This window comes from Archocentrus centrarchus, chromosome 18 (genome assembly GCF_007364275.1).
Source record: "Archocentrus centrarchus isolate MPI-CPG fArcCen1 chromosome 18, fArcCen1, whole genome shotgun sequence".
Lineage (NCBI taxonomy): Eukaryota > Metazoa > Chordata > Actinopteri > Cichliformes > Cichlidae > Archocentrus > Archocentrus centrarchus.
This window is the reverse complement of record NC_044363.1, coordinates 12,678,064-12,690,490: the sequence shown is the minus strand read 5'-3', so window position 1 is coordinate 12,690,490 and position 12,427 is coordinate 12,678,064. Positions and strand designations below refer to the sequence as shown.

Sequence of the window (12,427 nt, the reverse complement as noted above, 5' to 3'; positions counted from 1 at the left end):
ATATTAACCAGGAAAAGGAAGAAACCGAGGTTCTGGGTCCAGCTCTCATGGGAAAGCAGCGGCAGGGGGAATTTCATGGTTTGATCCCGGAGTTGAAGCTGCTTCACGGCTGCGCTCTCACGTGTGTTTGTGGGCAGTTTGAGCGTTTGTTGGGATCACATCTGAGGAAGCAGAGAAATAATGTCAGAGAGCCGACAGACACAGCGTGTCTGAGGTAAACAGTGTTATTTTACTGTTTGTATAGCACTGTGTATTCAGTATGTCGCTGCGCGTTTTGAGCCCTGTGCGCACACCTTTCCAAATGCAGCGCTCTGATTGGTCAGATCTGTTTATTCTTTTGCGAAAAAAGGAAAAATCGAACTTAATACGAAAAAATAAATGGCTCGGATTCGTCCTGTGAAATGATGCGGTCGGTGTGAACGGCTGCATGAAGAACAGGCGAGTCCAAAAAAGTTTTTAACTAAACATTCGCACAAATTCTAGCTTCTGGCTTCTGGTGGCCTTAAAGGCCTTTACGCACCGGACTCACCAGCACCACAAACACGAATTCATTTTGTTTCTATCGGCCGGCAGCGCATGGAGAACACCGGGACACGACCGCAAGGTAATTAGCACATAAATGAACACCGATCTGCTGCACGGTGGTTTCTGCACCATCACCAATCTGTCCAACCCTCTGAAATTCAAACACCGCGGCGCTATAACCAGTATAACCAGTATTTGCTGGTTTGGCCTTCTGTTTGCTCTGGGCTGTAATGGACCGGCCTCTGTGATCTTGAATTGATTTACTGACTGGAATTAATTGAATAGAAATTTTGCAAACGTGCAGGATCTTTAAGTATGTTATGGCACTGAAATTTGAGCAGATTAATTTGCTCTAAATAACGTGGTCTTATGTCTTCTTAGTATTGTTAGTCATAATAACTGGTATTATCTTTATATTTATCTGTTTATTATTTGTGCTTAATTTATAATTATTTATTTATGTTGTAAATTATATATTTGATTTATATTTTATCTATATGTTCTGTATTTATTTTCAGTTTAGTATTTATTTTCAAGAGATTGTAGAAGTGCTCTAGATTTCAAGGTATTAACTGTCCTTCAACTGCAATAAATGCAGTGTATTTATAAAGTCAGTGAGTAATCATGTTAAATGATCGTGATTTCAATATTGACCAAAATAATCGCTATTTTGATTTTTTTTTTTCTTCCAAAATTGAGCAGCTCTACCTGCAATGTTAGAATAAATTTTTAATGAAAGCTACAATAATTTAAGAGAAGAACAAATGAAAGAAGGAATACTGGAATATGATAAAATGAAAAGTTAAAAGTCTTTTCTTTATTTGTTGTTGTTTTTTTTATCTAATTGTAATTCTGAGCATTTTGTGGCTCATGACATTTTGGAAAACTTTAGTAACAAAAAAACAAAAACAACAACTGCAATAACACAAATAACAATAATATTAATAATGATAATTTATTATTATTATTATTAGTAGTAGTAGTAGTAGAAGGTTAATTTTAAAAACTTGTGTTTAAACTTACTAAGACAGCTGGGCCTTGATTTGCTGTCTTGGTCAGAGGCACTTGTAATTTTGTTTGTAAAGTATGAGGAAACATTCATATGATTTATGAGCAGATTTGTGTGAACACACTGTTAATAAATGAGAGCCATTGCTATCTGAAGAATTTCACTCAGTCTCAGTGAGTCTGGGATGTAAGTCTTTTTTTTGGGGGGGGGTTGCAGTAACAGTTGCTGATTTATGTTCACACACTTGGATGCTCCAGACCAGCAAACTGCCAAAACCTCTGCCTTCAAGGAGCTGCCTCCACTTGCTGATGATCAATGAATCAAGTGCATCTGATTAGCAGCACCTGGCTGATACTTACACACTTACTTCCTACAGAAGCAGTGATGGTGTACTCAGTGTGACCGGGGTCATGGATGATCCACTCGGTCACTTGAAGGTTAAAGCTGTGGTGATGTCTTGTTATTTTGGTCCAAAGGTGAGCTCAGGTTTAAGCTGGTTTACATGTGTGTGCTCTCTCTCTCCTTTCAGCTGCTGTGTTCAGTCAACATGATGATGCTGCTCATCTTCATCACATGTTGTCCCCTCCAGCAGTGTGAGCAGAGCTGCAGTAGAGATGGAGGCTGAGGATGGTCTTCATCTTCAGGGTTCTTTGGTGAGAAATAGACGTGTGTTTGATTCATTGAGGTTTCACAACATTGGGTTCTGTTTGTGTTGTTGTTAGTGTAAAAACCACCAAACACTTTAGATTTATAACGTTTGTTTGCTGCAGGTGTGAATCCTGAGCTGATCCTGGCTTCTGCATGAAGTGGGCAACATGGCAGCTGAATCATTGAGCTCCCTCCTGTTGCTTTCTGAGGTCAGTCGTCTCTCATTTACATTTAAATTTTTTTGGGATCTTTGCAAGTAAACAGTTTTTCCATCTCTGGTATGCTCTATGTATATTTTTCACTTTTAATAAGGATCCATTATCTTGATTCAGGGAGCAAAGATTTGTCAGGATGTAAACAAGATAATTAAATCTGACAAAGTGGGCATGCAACACTACACGTATAAATAAAAAAGCTCTGCTCTAAAACCCTATCATAGAGTTAACTCTGTCTGTGAAGCTGGATTTAAGAAATGTGTTCAGAGTTTTTAAGAGCTTGTGCAGTGTCATCTTGTGCCGTCAGCAGGAAAAATAGACTGACGTGTACAGCAGACAACAAAAACAAACACAAACAAACAAAAAAAAAACCCCGGAGCCCCTGAGGAAGAGATGCCATCCTTTTTGGAGACTTTATTTTCCTTGCTTTGGTCAAGAATTTCTTATCTCACTGAGTGTGTCACTGCATACTATTAGTGCGGAAAGGCGAAGGAGAGCGTAACATGCTGATGGATGTTAGGCTTCCCGATTGTGCTTTGGTAAGAAACTTAGATATGTTTGTGGTGTGATGCACATGTAGTAACCCGTTATGTTGTGTGCTTGGGGAAAAAGACCATTTTATTGCATAAAATAGTGCCAATTGCATCTTGCAGACATCTGCTTTGCCAGCTGATTGCACTCCCCGTGCGACAAAATCAGCGTGTCTGACTCCAGCTTGTCGGTCTGGTGAATCAAAACTGTGCCTGACTCAAACAGGCTCTCCTCCACACAGTCCTCATTTATGCTCTACGAGCTTGAACATTATGGCTAACAGGTGGATTTTCCTGTTTCAGTGCAGCTAGTAAACAATGAAGAACCACTTACTGCACAGTAAAAAAAAGTATCTATAATTTCACAGAATTTGTTCTTTAAGTTTTACAGAATTTTCCTGTGATTTTTAAATATGTGAAATATCAATAAAATTATTAAAAGAGACAGTGAATTAGCATGTCTGATGTAAAATAACATGAGAAAAATGTACTGTGAATAAATATGATTTAATAAAAAAAAAATTTGTAAAAATACAGTCACAGGTGCAACATAATATCAAGAATGTCATGGTTATTTTAAAGGTAAAACTGTTAAATTCTATTTTATTGCTGTAAATGCAATCAATCTCATCAATCAATCAATACACTCTAAAATCTGATGCATTGAGAGTAAAATAACACAAAAAATGTCTTTAATTTTACCTGGATTTGTTCATTAAATAATGTCATTATGGAAGCTTTCACCACAAAAGTGCTGGGAAAAAATTCTGTCATTTTTATTATTTCATCCATCAATCCATCCACTTCTGCCTATTCAAAACCAGGTCGCTGGGGCAGCAGCCTAATCAGCGAAACCCAGACCTCTCTCTCTCTTCAGCCACATTCTTCAGCTTATCCTGGGAACACCAAGGCGTTCCCAGGCCAGTCGAGAGATATAATTTCTCCAGCATGTCCTAGGTCTGCCCCGGGGCCTCCTCCCAGTAGGACATGGCTGGAACGAGAGGCATCCAGGAGGCATCCTAGTCAGCTCTACTCTGAGCGCCTCCTGAACAGCTGCACTCCTCACCCTGTCTCTGAGGGAGAGGTCAGCCACCCTTCAGAGGAAGCTCCGTTCCGCCACTTGTATCATTCTTTCGGTCACCCCCCAAAGCTCGTGGCCACAGGTGAGGGTAGGGATGTAAATTGACCAGCAAATGAACAGCTACACTTTCACACTCAGCTCTGTCTTCACCACGATGGACCAGTGCAGCATTCGCAGCACTGCAGCTGCAGCTCCAATTCGTCTGTCAATCTCCCACACCAGAGAACAAGACTCAGATATTTAAACTCCTCCACTTGAGGATAAAAATGGAATAAAATAAATGAAAATGTAATAAATAAAATGTAATAAATAAAAAAAATTTTATTATTGTTTATAACATCTGCAAGTATGTAAACTATCAGAACAGTTTACATCCCAGAGTACACCTGATCTCCTCTGATCTAGGAAGCTAAGCAGGGTCGGGCCTAGTTAGTATTGGATGGGGACCACCTGGGTCTTGGGGTGTCTGTATCTCAGGAGGTAGAGCAGGTCACCTGTTAATCTGCTCAAGTCTTTTGGATTTTTAAAAATACATTTCCTGTTCAGTATAAATGTATTTTCTTAATGATATTTTTCTGGTGCCCCAGATGCTGGAATAACACAGATTTTCCTGTGTGATCGTATTAGGAGCAGTTTTAGTAGAGCTAAAGCAGCGATGAGGTGTCTCGGAGAACAGCCAGGCAGTCTGATCTGAGTGTCTTCATGCAGTCTCACATTTATATAATTTAGATGATGTAGAGATCAGGACTCTGCCTGTTCTTGTTACTGAAGGTGGTTCTTTGAGACTCCGGCCTTAATTTAAGGATCTCTCTGATGGTATAAAAATCTGAACATATCTCTGAGCAGCCTGGTTACAGATGGGCTAAAATATGCTTTCTTCCCCCCCAACACTTTCTCTCTGTGTCTCAGTGTGATGGAGGCCTGCAGAGCAGTGAGGACGTCCAGCTTCAGGACCAGCTGGTAGGAGTTTGTGGAGGACTTTGGCTGCTTGGATGCTGCTGCTCTGCACTTGTTTGGCATTGGCTGCTACATTTCCTACATTTCTCTGTCTCGTGACTGTGTTACAGACAGCTGTGATAATAAAAAAGTGTTTAACCTACTAATTGATGCTGGTTTGATCTCCTTAATGCTGATTGAAAATAATCTGCTGTGGGATGTTGCCATGAAAAGTGCTTTACTAAACGTGGGACATATGTTAATATTGCAAAGGAAATATTTTTAGAAATGAGTGAGATAAAGTCTGGCGACACATCAGTGTTGAAATTCAGTTAGCAGCTTACTGAAATTCAGCCTAGTTACACAAGGAATGAGGAAATGAGTGTGATATTTCTGAATGACTATAACTGACTAATACAGGTAACCTAAACATGACTTGGGACGCACCACTCTGTGAGGTGAAGTTATTCTGAGACGCTGTTACATGAATAAACTTTATAATATAAGGCAACACAGAGCAAAGATTTTTTTTTTTTAATGAGAATAAAATAGATAAATATTTAAGAAATAAATTGGGGATTATTTAATAGAATTGGGACCTTGTGCATTTTATAATTTCTGTTTTTTAAATTAAAATTAATTTAAAATTCTGCATTTTGTCCCAAACGCTCAAAATATGCTGCTAACACGTGAATCTGAAGCGAAGGAGGTTCGTTATTATTTGGCCTGAGATAAAAACGTCAGCCCCTGCCAAATGTGAACTTGATGTAAACGGAGACACAAATCTCAGCAGCCAAAACGGTTCAAAGGGTCACATGCTGCACAAATGTGCCATTTTTACCTTAAGTGAAATTCATGATGCTGACTTTAACAAAGCGCCGCTCGCAAAAATGAGTTAGCCCGTCCCGGTCCTGAATTAATTAATAATAAAATACATTCTAATTAATAATAAAATACATTTGCATGTTTATGGACTATTCTACTCTTCTTTTTTTTTTTTAATTATTTGTGAAAGTGTGGCTAGAGTCTGTCACCAAATACAAAGAGAGGAACACACTTGTGGATGCTTGTGACTGTTGAGAAATTTAAATAGTAAAAAAAAAATACCTCGTGACGTAACAGGTACCTGAGCAGTCAAAATAAATGAAAGTGAGTGACCCAGACATCTGGGAATAAAATATGGACGCATGCGGGCCATACTGACGGAGGCCGCACCGTGGACACTGCAGTGTGGAGAGTGAAAGCTCATGACTGGATTCTGAGAGGTAAATGGAGTCATTTCTGTTTGTTATTTAACAAGATAAACTAATTACACTTATCCATTCAAGTAAATGGGTCCACTCAACTCTATATCCATCCATCTATATATTGTATGTATACACACACGACGCACTGTGTTCACTCATAAAACCGACTCATTCTTATGGGAAAAAAAGAAGTTGAATCTAGTTTAGTGTCTTTTCATTTGTCATACCATTTGAAACTCAGCCTACATTTGAAACTCAGCCTACACTGAAACGAAAGAACAGCCGACGGAGCAGAGGAACCACAAAATGTCCGTGAGTGCTTCACCCTGGATCTAAGCAGGGCCGGTGAACACTGAGGCACTAACGATGAATATTTAGTACCTCTTTGAAATCACTACACTTACTCGGACAGTGGTGTAAGTAAATAATTTAATTGCACACAGCTACAGAGTTTAGAAAAGCAAACGATATAAAAGACATAAAAAGCAAATGAATACAGCAAATTAAAGGTTTAGTCAGCGTTACAATTGATTTGTTAATGTTTTCTTTTAGAGACGGGGCGTTCCTGTTAATAAGCTGAAGCGCATTCAAAAAAACTGCATTGCTGGGGAAAAGTGGCACTTTTAAAACCTAAAAGTCTTTAGACAGGGGAGGCTGCGTGAGTGGTATTTGATGGGCAGCCATTCACGTGCTGAGGAGGACTGAGAAGCGCCAACGCTCCATTCACATGTTCGTGTCTGGGTCCGGATCGTCCCTCACTGTGTCGACCTGACGCACATCTGTGGTAGTACGATTTCAGGAGCCCTCCCACCACACCGCCGATAATCAAACACACCACGGCTGTAATGCTGACAGCGGCAGGAGTTCCGAGTCCCACCGCTTCACGGGTTTTCTGTGCAGGCTGCAGAGGATAAAAGCACAGAGAGACAGTCGGATTCAGCCACAGGTCGATACTTTGCAAGAATCTGTTTCAGGTCTAATGAACAGGCTTCTGTCTAAACTGTGTGAATACTCACAGACGCGGGCGGCGGAGGAGGAGTGAGGGTGATCTGATCCGGGCTTCTCTCATGGACCTTCAGCTTCACAGCAGCTGGATTCCCCTTCTGTTTCTCTCTGCCTTCTTTTTGGATGAAGCAAAAATAATTTGCCTCATCATTTTTCCGAGTCTGCTGCAGGTTTAAAGACAGGTCTCCGTGTGAGAGCCAGTCAGCTGATAGAGACAGTCGATCATCAGCAGCCCAGTTACTTTTAACATCGCAGGAATGCCAGTGAAGCACAACCTCCCCGTCTTTAGCCCAGCTCACAGACCAGCAGGTGCCGGCTGTAGTTGAAAAGTAGCACGGGAGGCTGACCGCTTCTCCTTCTTTCGCGGATGCGTCAGAGGACACGACAACCTCCACCTGGATGTGCACCACCCGACCGCCGCATGCTAACACATAAACGCCGCTGTCCGTGTAAACTGCGCGGTTAAAGACGACAGAGGAGCTCTGATTGATGCGATCTTTGAAACTTTCCTCTGGAATCCAAACTCCGAGTCGGTGCGCAGCGACTTGTCGGGACTGCGGCTGTTCCTGGCGCAGTGTTCCCTCTTCATCACTCTTACAGTTTTCAGGAAGAGTAAACGGGTCTCCTAAAATAACTTTGACATATGACATACGTCCCTGACTACAAACACTCACGAAGAAGAGCGCAGGGAAAAGCAGCTGAAGCAGCTCCATACCGATCCTTGTCCGTACCCAGTTTGGCGCCGTTCACCGGTTTTGCCCAGAGAACGTCTGGGCGGGTCATAGGATGCTGAGCATGAGCCAATCAGGTGGTGTGATCTCTGCTGCCTGAGCCAATCAGATCAGGAGCAGTCTGAGATGACCGGCAATTCGACCAAGGAAACAGGTTCTGTGGTGATAAAAAAAAATCCTCCACCTTGATTAATCATTTGAGGTGTTACAGAGGCCAGCAGAAAAAAGACCAGATAAAAACTTTCATCAATCGCAGAGACTCTCCTCTCAAAAGAGTCTCTACAGTAGGGAGCCCTTGCCACCCCTACTGCCACCCCACTGGAAATGGTAATTTTAAAATATAATACTTATGAGATCGGCAAAGATTTGCCAGGAAAACTGTAATTTCCGACTGTCCCTGAACGCTGTTTTTAATTTAGTATTATTTTAGTTAGCTACAGAAAACTAAAAACTATAGTTTAAATGATAGTTAAAATAGTGTTGTCTCTGCCAAGAAGAAGAATGTGGAACAGGCTGCCTAAAAGGAACTGTCATGCTGGTCCATTAAGGGGGGGCGGAGCTTAGACCACAAGTGTGCAACATGCAGACAAGGAATGGCAGAGAGGGGAGAGGAGCTGAACCAGAGTTTACAGTCTGAAGTTGGTGGAATTATTTGCTGTTTAGAGTTTGCTAGCCACCCCAGTTTGAGTTGTGTGCGTGAAAATACAAGTAAGTGATGTTAACAGTAAATGACCTAGTTTATTTATCAAAATATACATGTTTCACCCTTAATTGATATCATGCTCTGTTCGCATGCACATTTAGTAAGTGCTACCTACGTGAGTTCCGTGTGTTGTACCTTTGTAAACCCAGTGTATTGAGAAACATTAATGTTGCAGTCATGAAGAGTGTCATTGTGATAGTATTTCAGTTATTTTGGCATTATTTAGACACTGTTGTCACATTATTTGTTATCTGTTTTAGAACCACACATCCAGTTCCTGTACTGTCATGTTGTGAGGAACGACACCAGAGATCGCAGTCAAGGAGGAGCCTCCATCTTTTATTCCACCATAGCCACGTCTCACAACAACCCCCAAAACCAACTTCTTCCTCTCCTTGTCTGACCCCCTTCAGTTCCTAGTGCCCCCAGTGGCCATACAACCGAACTACCGTAACTCTAGATATACAATAGAAACTAATATCATGACATCTCCCCCTTTTCAAAGTTGAACATAGCAAGATCCCTAACCTCAACAAATTAGCTCACCATCTTAAACAGTCCATTTCTCTAATTACTTGCTCTTTACCGTTTTTTTTTTTTTTTTTTTTTTTTTTTTTTAAAGGGATGTCACATTTCTTTCAAGCCTAACAACACTTAACTGTTTCTTTCGAACATAACGGCTCAGTTTCCAGAAGAACAGCTTTACACACAACATAACTTTTCTGTTCCATTGTTTTTTTTTTACTCAAACCATATGTGAGATGATGCGGGACATCACAGGGGTAGACTGCCCTCAGCCCCAATAGGGATTATTATGCCCTTTTGAACTTTTTAGTCTCTGAATCTAAGAGGCAGTTTTACTTCACGGCCCCTGGATGTCGTTCTCACAGGAGTAGACGGTGAAAGGGGAGGCCCTGGGGAAGGGCCTGCTGCTGACCGGTTCATCAGTGGTTCCGATGGAGTAGCCACATCCATAGCTGGGGGTCTGCAGTCCTGCTGTAGCACTGTGGGCTCAGTGCCATGTTGCTCTGCAGGAGTTTCTGTCCCAGGAACCACCTGAAGGTGACGCCTGTTGCGACGTGCCACGTTCCCGTTGGCCATCTCCACCAGGTAGGATCTCGGCTCCTTGGATCTGCTGATGACCTTGGCAGGTGTTCACCCTTTTTCCCCATCAAGCTTCACTGTAACGTTTTGACCAGGGTGAAGTTGAGGAAGTGTACGTGCTGAATGTCTGCGGTTGTAGAAGAATCTGTAAGAATCTTTTGCCGTGGCATCCTTTAGGTAGACTTGATTTGGGTTGACTGGGCTTGCCATTAGTCTCTTTTCCAGGACAGGAACAGTAGTACGGATTTGTCGGCCTGTCATGAGTTGTGCTGGACTGGCACCTGTTGCCATCGTTGGTGTGGAGCGATAGCTCATAAGGGCTAAGCAGGGGTCAGGCTGTTTGAGGATGTATTTGGCAGTCTGGACAGCCCTTTCTGCAGCTCCATTAGATTGGGGGTAATGGGGGCTGGAGGTTATGTGAGTGAACCCATATTTCTGTTTGAACTCTTGGAACTCTGCCGATGTAAATTGCGTCCCATTGTCACTGACCAGTTCAAGCGGGATGCCCCATCTCACAAACATGGGTTTGAGCTTGTTGATGACCTGATTGCTGGAACTGGTGGTGAGGGAAGCAATTTCGATGTCTCTGGAATAATAATCAACAGCAACAAGATATGTCTTACCCTCCAACACAAACAGGTCAGCCCCAATTCTCTGCCATGGACCATTAGGTAGGGAAGTAGTCACCAGTGGTTCTCGTCTCTGTGTAGGTCTGTGCTCCCTGCAAAAATCACATGACCTCACTTTATTCATGATCTGTGCTCCAATCTTTGGCCACCACACTGTCAACTTAGCTCGTTCCCGACACTTTATGAGGCCCTGGTGCCCTTCATGCAGCTGGTCCAGGACACCAGCTCGGAGCGCTGTTGGAACCACAATACGGTCGTCATAAAGGACCAACCCATTCGACTCTGATAGGTGACTCCTGGCTGCATGGTATCCATGCAGTGGTGTGCCCTCCGCCATGTTGCGCGGCCACCCCTTTCTGACGAACATGATTACCTTTTGAAGTTCGACATCCTTTTGTGTGGTCCGGCGGATTTCCTCCAGCTTGGGTGACTTAATTGGTTTGCTAGCCACCATAGTGTTGACATATGCCTTTACCTTTGTTTCGGTTTCCGGCACGTGACTGTTTTCCAATGGGTTTCTAGAAAGTGTGTCAGCGACAACGAGCTGCTTACCAGGAACATGTTCTGCCGTGACATTGAATCTCATAAGACGCATAAGTAGTCTCTGGCATCTTAGTGGTGTTTTGTCAAGGTCGTATGAGTTAATCAATGGCACCAGTGGCTTGTGGTCGGTTTGTAATCTGACATGGCCCATCCCTTGGATGTAGCGGGCGAAACGTTCACAGGCCCAGACACACGCCAGACACTCCTTTTCGATCTGTGAATACCTCTTCTCCGCATCAGTGAGTGTGCGTGAGCAAAAGGCAACGGGCCGCAGCTCTCCATCATGGTCTTGTAACAGGGCAGCACCGAGGCCATAGCTGCTGGCGTCAGCGCTGACCACTGTTGGTATGTTGGCATCATAGTAGCAAAGGGCTGGTGCTGCTATGAGCATTGCTTTGGCCTTGTTGAACGCTCGCTCCTGGGGCTCACCCCAAACCCATACAGTCTCTTTCCTGAGCAAGTTAGTCAGTGGATACAGCACAGTGGACAGGCCTGGCAGAAATTTACCAACATAGTTAACTAGTCCAAGCACTTGCCGCAGCTGCTCCACGTTTGAAGGGCGGGGCATCTTGGCAATAGCGTCCACTTTGCTCTCGTCAGGCTTCACACCATCTGCGCTAATTATGTGTCCAAAGAACTGCAGTTCAGTTTTCCCAAAGTGGCACTTGGCTCTATTCAGCCTGAGACCCGACGCTTTGACTGCCGGCAAAACCACCTCCAGACGGTGATCATGCTGCTCCTTAGTAGATCCATAAACCAGGATGTCGTCCATCACAACAACGGTCCCCTCCAGATCTTTGAGCAGATTACTCATCAGCCGTTGGAAGATCTCAGGAGCTGATGTAATCCCGAACGGCAGGCGTTTGAAGCAAAAACGGCCCATTGGGGTGATGAATGTGGTCAGTCTTTGGCAGCTGGGGTCCAACGGAATTTGCCAGAACCCACTAGAGGCGTCCAGAGTGGAGAAAACCTTGGCCTTGGCCAGCTTAGGTGTTATGTCATCTAGTGTAGGCAAAATGTAACGTTCACGTTTCACTCCCTTGTTCAAGCGCTTTAAATCTACCCACACTTTGACCTCTTCCTTGTTGCGTTTTGGAACAGGCACCATTGGGGCACACCAGTCTGTCGGTTCAGTAACCTCCTCAATAATCCCCAGACTGAGCATGCGCTTCAGCTCCTTCTCAACTTTAGGGAGGAGGGGAAAAGGAACTCTGCGTGGCGTACTGACGCTGTAGGGAATTGCCTCCTCAGTCAGCTCAATTTTAACGGGATCGCAGTTCAGTAGTCCTATTTCCCCAAACACATCACCTGGGATATAATCACTACCAATAGCATTGACTCGTTTGACCAGTCCCATGCGCTTTGCCACTGTCCTGCCCAATAGGTTACCGACAAACTGTCCTTTAATAACTGTAATCCAGTACTGGTATCTCTGACCTTTGTATGAAGTGGTGGCGAGGAACTTGCCCACGCATCTGACCTTCCCACCTGGGCTGTACACTGTTGATCTGGACTTGCTCA

At 43.3% G+C, this 12,427-nt stretch overlaps 2 protein-coding genes across 4 annotated transcripts in view; one reads left to right on the top strand and one right to left on the bottom strand.

Moving 5' to 3' along the window:
• LOC115797503 (ankyrin repeat domain-containing protein 46-like) overlaps positions 1-12,427 on the top strand; it is a 33,062-nt gene that overhangs the window by 4,092 nt on the left and 16,543 nt on the right. The window contains exons 2-4 of one of the 3 annotated variants that reach the window (XR_004021420.1): positions 2,064-2,187; positions 2,305-2,391; positions 4,918-5,763. The exons of 1 other annotated variant lie outside the window; for it this stretch is intronic. The gene's annotated coding sequence lies outside the window, so the exon portion shown is untranslated. Of the gene's footprint in view, positions 1-2,063; positions 2,188-2,304; positions 2,392-4,917; positions 5,799-12,427 lie in introns of those variants that run through there. One more of the 3 variants, XR_004021421.1, reaches the window with a different exon arrangement.
• Positions 6,715-7,857, bottom strand: LOC115797501 (uncharacterized). Its single transcript, XM_030754088.1, has 2 exons — positions 7,208-7,857; positions 6,715-7,092 (listed from the first exon to the last, which is right to left on the bottom strand). Exons 1-2 carry the CDS (start codon positions 7,844-7,846, stop codon positions 6,832-6,834), a joined length of 900 nt encoding a protein of 299 aa, XP_030609948.1. The 5' UTR covers positions 7,847-7,857; the 3' UTR covers positions 6,715-6,831.